Raw genomic sequence first — 5,288 nt, 5'->3', positions numbered from 1 at the left:
AAAAATAAGCCAGTAGAAATTGTGATTTAAAAGTTTAAGGGACTGACTGCAAATAGGGATTCAACTGTGAAGTTATTAACTGAAATTCCTCCAGTGCCAACGAACACACAGCCCCCAGGCCGCCCAGTATTATGTGATATAAATACACCCTCAGAAAGGTAGTTTGTTTAAAACCGGAGCCCTGAAAACTGATTTAACACGTCTAATGCTAGCCCGATTAACACCAGTGTGCCCTCGGCTGGTGATGGGAGCACTGAGGCAGAAGTCCGCATTCCTGCAAGTGAAGAGGAACAAAGCTTTTGGGACAAAGGGGAAACCTTAATTGTGCCCTTTTATGACCCAAACTGCGATTTCCTCCTCACCCCAAAGGAGCTGGGAAGGCTAACGGCACGCTCATGTATCCCCATAAGCGAGGCTATTGATAAATGCCATTACCAGAGTTTTCCACTCCAGCTGTTGAGCTACAAGCAGCAAAGGTTTGATCCTTCACCCCCTTAAAAAAATTTTCAAACAAAAAATAAAAAAATAAAAAACCAACAACCACCACCCAGGCTACAGTACACCACTAACACTATACTCTCCTGAACCTTCTGGAAGCATTTATTAGCTTTGGCCGCCGACCAGTGATTGCTGTAGGAGCGGACTAGAGCTGCAGTGCAAACTGGTTAATCTGTAGCTAGACATTATTTGTGACTGGGGCAGGGGGTGGTGGTGGCGGTGTCCAGCAAGAAACAGTCACTGCCTGGCAGACCGGGCTTCAAGAGTGTGAAGGGTTGTTTGGGTTGGTTGGTTGGTTTTGGTTTGTTTTTTTTTTTCCAAAAAAATTTTATTGGGAGAACTACAAAACATTTACAGTACAAAGTTTACAGTCTCACACAATTTGTAGTGAACTGACTCCCGAAAAATATATTACAACTCAAGTTGACTTATCCTTTAGTTACATTCAAAACATACTTCTGTTAAAGTAGTCCAAAAGAGTACATAGTGCTCAATCTGTACCTATGTACAAACAAAACTAAGCTACTGCTCATTCATCCACCGTCCAGGAAAGTTTTGGAAAACTCCCGACTTTCTACATAAGGAAAAAAAGTACAAGTTTTGGAATTCAATTAAACAAGATATGTTCATGTACTGTATAAAGTTTTCAGATCCAAACACGGCCTCCATTCTTATAAAAGAGTGGCAAAAAATTTTGCTGTAGTTAAAACCCATCCCTACATTCAAATTATCTCAAGCATTAAGAAAAATACTTATTTGGTTTGAGAGATATTTAAGGCAAGCATGGACCCTCAAGAAGGCACTGTGAGACATAATACTGGGACCCCCAATTATTGCTACATACTTTGAGACTATATCACAGTGTGATTGGTGGAGTTAGGCAACAAAAAATACTTTTTGGTTACTTTAAACAAGTCTGAATTAGATTTGCCACTGTGAAGTCTGATTGCTAAGTCAGTCTTTTTTTTTGTGTTGGGTTTTTTTTTTTTTTGGTTTTTTTGGGGTTTTTTTTTTTTTCTCTCATTTGTTTTTCAACTCGGACGGGCTACAACCATTTACATTCTAAAAAAAAAAAAAAAAACAACCCATAGAAATTCCTCAAACTACTTCCACAGCATCGAGACCGATTTCTATAAAGAAACCATGCAATCTTTCAGATTTACGTAAACAAGGAAAGAAATTAATGAAATAAATATTACATACAATCTCTTAAATTAAGAATTTTACTCATTTACAATAAAATAACCAAGTGAAGTTACAAAAAGGCATATATTACTGTGAAAAGAACACACTCCACATTTCGCCGATTAATAATGGCAATCATAATTTAAACATAATAAAAGAATATATATCTATTGCTTTTCATCATACCCGATAAATACAGTATGAACAAATTACCAATGTATACTTTTCACAAGATAATAAATAAGTTAAATAGTTTCATATTGAGTTGTGTGCAGTGACTCATTCACGCAATCAACTCAAACAGCTAAAAAAAAATTAAAAAAAAATCAGCAGTTATTCTCCAACAATTACAAACTAAACTCAGTTGAGTGCTTCCAAATAAAGCAACAACAACCAAAAAAATTGTTCTAAGCCAAACATCCACTAAGTGGTGGCAATGGAACCAATATTAAAACTTTGGAATGAAGGTTTTAGCATTTGTTATAATAATAATATATAGATATATAAAAAAAGTTGTTATCAAGGCATATTCTTGGCAGGATGTTGGATTTTTCTTTTTTTTAAAAAAAAGCTTATAGGTTTAGTACGTTCTGTGTTTTTATTTGAACTCGATTGAGAGACAAAGTAGTTTGTAACTTTTTTGTGTGTGTCTGAAGGTTTGGAGGAGCTGGACAGGCAGGATGCACGCTCCCCGGATTGTTTGTTGCTTTCTGGTGGTGCCTTTGCTAATGCTTTTTTTTTTTCTGAACACAGATGGAATGGCTGCTGCTGGTGCATATCATAACTTGTCTCCAAAGAACAACAACAAAAAAAAAACCCCAAAACGAAAATCCCCTTCTTCCAAGGTCTCTCTATAAAAATAGGTTTGTTCATGTCATTTGCCCTTTTGCAAAATGCTTTTTTTTTTGTTTTGTTCAGCTCTCGGTGTATATATAGATAGATAAGTATATATAAAAAAAAAAAAAAGAAAAGGATTCACTTTCTTCGCTCGGTAACTTACTTGGTGGGCAGCCGCGGGGCCGGGCGCGGCAGCCCGCCCCCCCCCTAGTCGTCGGAGATGGAGAGGCGGCTGAAGATGGGCAGGCGGCGGCCCGAGTCCAGGCTGGGCGACTCGGAGCCGCTGAGGGAGCCGGAGCTGAGCGAGCCGCTCAGGTAGCTCTCCCGGTCGGAGAGGGAGTCCGGAGGGCTGGGCGGCGCGTCGAAGACGGGCGACTCGGAGAGGCGGCGGAGGGGCTGGAAGCTGAAGGGCGGCGAGGCGGGGGGCGGCGGGCAGCCCCCTCCGGGCGGCGGCGGCTGCTGCTGGCAGCGGTAGTAGGCGGCGGCGGCGGCGGCTGCGGCGGCGGCCGCGGCGAAGTTCTGGGTGTGCAGGGCGAGCGGGGCGATGAGGCTGCCCAGCTCCTGCCCCGAGAAGGCGAAGGCGTTGTTGGCGCAGGGCGGCGAGAGCAGCTCCTCGCAGTACGAGGCGGAGGCGGGCGGCGGCGGCGTGCGCGACCCGCCGGGGCTCTCCAGCAGGGCGGCGTCCAGGCGGCCGCCGGGCGGCGGCGGGGCGGCGCCGTGGGGGTGCGGGTGGTGGTGGTGGTGGTGGGCGGAGAAGCCGGAGAAGCTCAGGCTGTGGTGCAGCTTGGGCCGCTCCCCGCCGCCGCCGCGCGGGTGCCCGAAGCCGCCGCCGCCCAGCGGGTGGTCGCGGGGGGCGAAGGCGCGGAGGTCGCCGGTGCTGCCGGCGGGGTGCGGGGGCGGGTGGTGCGGGTGGTGGTGCGGCCCCGCGGCGGCGGCGGCGGGGGGGGGCGGCCGTGCCCCCGCCGGGCGCCGGGCGGCGCTCGTCGGCGTTGTGGATGAAGTGGCAGCGCGGCCCGTAGGGGCAGAAGCCGATGGTGTGGAAGGTGCGGCAGAGCTCGGTCTTGTACTTGGGGTGGCGGGTGAGGCTGCGCAGCTCGTGGAAGCCGTGGGCGAACTGGCACTTCTCGCCGTACTTGCAGGCGCCGCTCTCCTCGAAGGGGCGGCACAGCTCCGTCTTGTAGCGCGTCGAGTTGATGGGGGCCCCGCCGCCGCCGCCGGAGCCGCCCCCCTTGCCGGCCGCCGCCTGCTGCTGCTGCTGCAGCTGCTGCATGAGGTGCTGGCTGCGCTCGCCGTTCTCGCTGAAGGAGCGGTCCCGGAACTTGTTCTCCTTGTTGAGCAAGGCCGTGGGGCTGCTGCTGCCGCCGCCTCCGCCGGAGCTCGTCTCCTTCAGGCTGCCGAACGAGGAGGAGGAGGACGACGAGGAGGAGGTGGAGGAAGAGCTGGAGCCGGTGGGACTGGGGAACTTGGAGCCGCCGGCCAGCGCCGGCAGGTTGCTGGTCGAGTGCCGCCGCAGGAAGCCCGGTGCGAAGCTGGAGCTGGGGGGGGTCACCGGGGTCCCCACGGCCTTCTTGTCCAGCATGCTGCTGAGGTTGGTCAGGGACTTCTCCGTCTGCCGGGGCGGGGGGGGGAGGGGAGGGAAGGGGGCGGGGGAGACACGGGGAGAGAGAGAGGGTGTTGCAGGGTGACCGCCAGCCCACCGCCACGGCTCCCCGGGCGCCCGGCGCCCCCTCTGCGGCACCGCGGGGGTCGGGGCGGGGGTCCCGCCGCCCAGCTGCTCCCGACTGCGTGTCTGCTGCGGGCGCGGGCGGGCGGGGGCGAACCCCGCGCAGGCTTTGCTGCGTGCGCAACTTTTGAAAAGTTCCTCGCGGCAGCAGCGCAACACTTGCGGGCGAGCGGCTGCGGGGCGGCTTCAGCGGGTGAACCCCGCAGCCAGCATGCGACGCGCCTCTCCCGCAGCCCTGCGCCAGCCGCCCCGCAGCCGCTCCGCGCTGCTCGAGCACAGCCGGCCGTCAGGCGGCCCCCGCCCGCGCAGCCGCCGCACCGCTCCGCACGGCGCAGCCCGGCGGGCACCGGCCTCCCGCCCCGCCGGGTCCGTGCCCCGGCCCGAGCAGCCCCGCAGCGCCGTCGTGCAGAGCGCGGCCCCGGCCCGGCGCTGGCAGCGCAGCGCGCTCCTCCCTACCTTGCACAAGAAGTCAATGTCGTAGAAGGCAGATAAAAGCGTCGTCGACATTTCTAGATCCTGTAATGGTCGGAAATACAGGAAGGACCGAAAGATCCCGCTCTCCTCGGAGGGTTTGGAAAAGCCACGACTAGATAGGAGGGGGCCGTTTGCTTGAGATCCGAAATGGTCCCGTCTCCTTCCCGGCGGGACGGCGGGTGCCGGGCCGAGGCGGCGACGGCGGCTGCACAGCAGCGGGCGAACTGCGGGAACTCCGCGGCGCCCCGCGCCGCCCCCATATAAACGCCGCCGACCGCGGCCCGGGGGCGGTGCCCCGCTCGGCCCGCCCCGCCCCCACCGGCCGGGACGCCCCGCCCTCCGCTGGGGCCGGGAGGCGGCGGCGCTCGGGGCGGGCGGGGGAGCGGGGCCCCGCCGTGCCGACCGCCATCAGCCCCCGGTGCACCCGCGGCGCGGGCGGGACGGAGCGGGGCGGGGGCCGCGGGGCCGGCGGCGGGAGCAGCGCGGGGCCCTGCGAAGTGCCTCCGCGCCCCTCCCCGGGCCCCGCCGCCGCTGCTGCGGCCCCGGCCCGGGCAGTGCCCGCGGTGCCTCG

The 5,288-nt window shown here is 56.0% G+C and overlaps 1 protein-coding gene across 1 annotated transcript; it reads right to left on the bottom strand.

Moving 5' to 3' along the window:
- Positions 1 to 2,616: 2,616 nt before the first annotated feature.
- On the bottom strand, positions 2,617 to 4,954 carry ZFP36L2 (ZFP36 ring finger protein like 2). Its single transcript, XM_040611459.1, is given in 3 exon segments — positions 2,617 to 3,472; positions 3,474 to 4,129; positions 4,700 to 4,954. Coding segments are annotated over 3 exon segments (1,452 nt in total). The 5' UTR covers positions 4,751 to 4,954; the 3' UTR covers positions 2,617 to 2,727.
- Between the last annotated feature and the right edge of the window lie 334 nt (positions 4,955 to 5,288).

This window comes from Falco naumanni, chromosome 12, assembly GCF_017639655.2.
Source record: "Falco naumanni isolate bFalNau1 chromosome 12, bFalNau1.pat, whole genome shotgun sequence".
Lineage (NCBI taxonomy): Eukaryota > Metazoa > Chordata > Aves > Falconiformes > Falconidae > Falco > Falco naumanni.
Note: the sequence above shows the minus strand (reverse complement) of the source record. Positions and strands in the feature narration are given on the sequence as shown.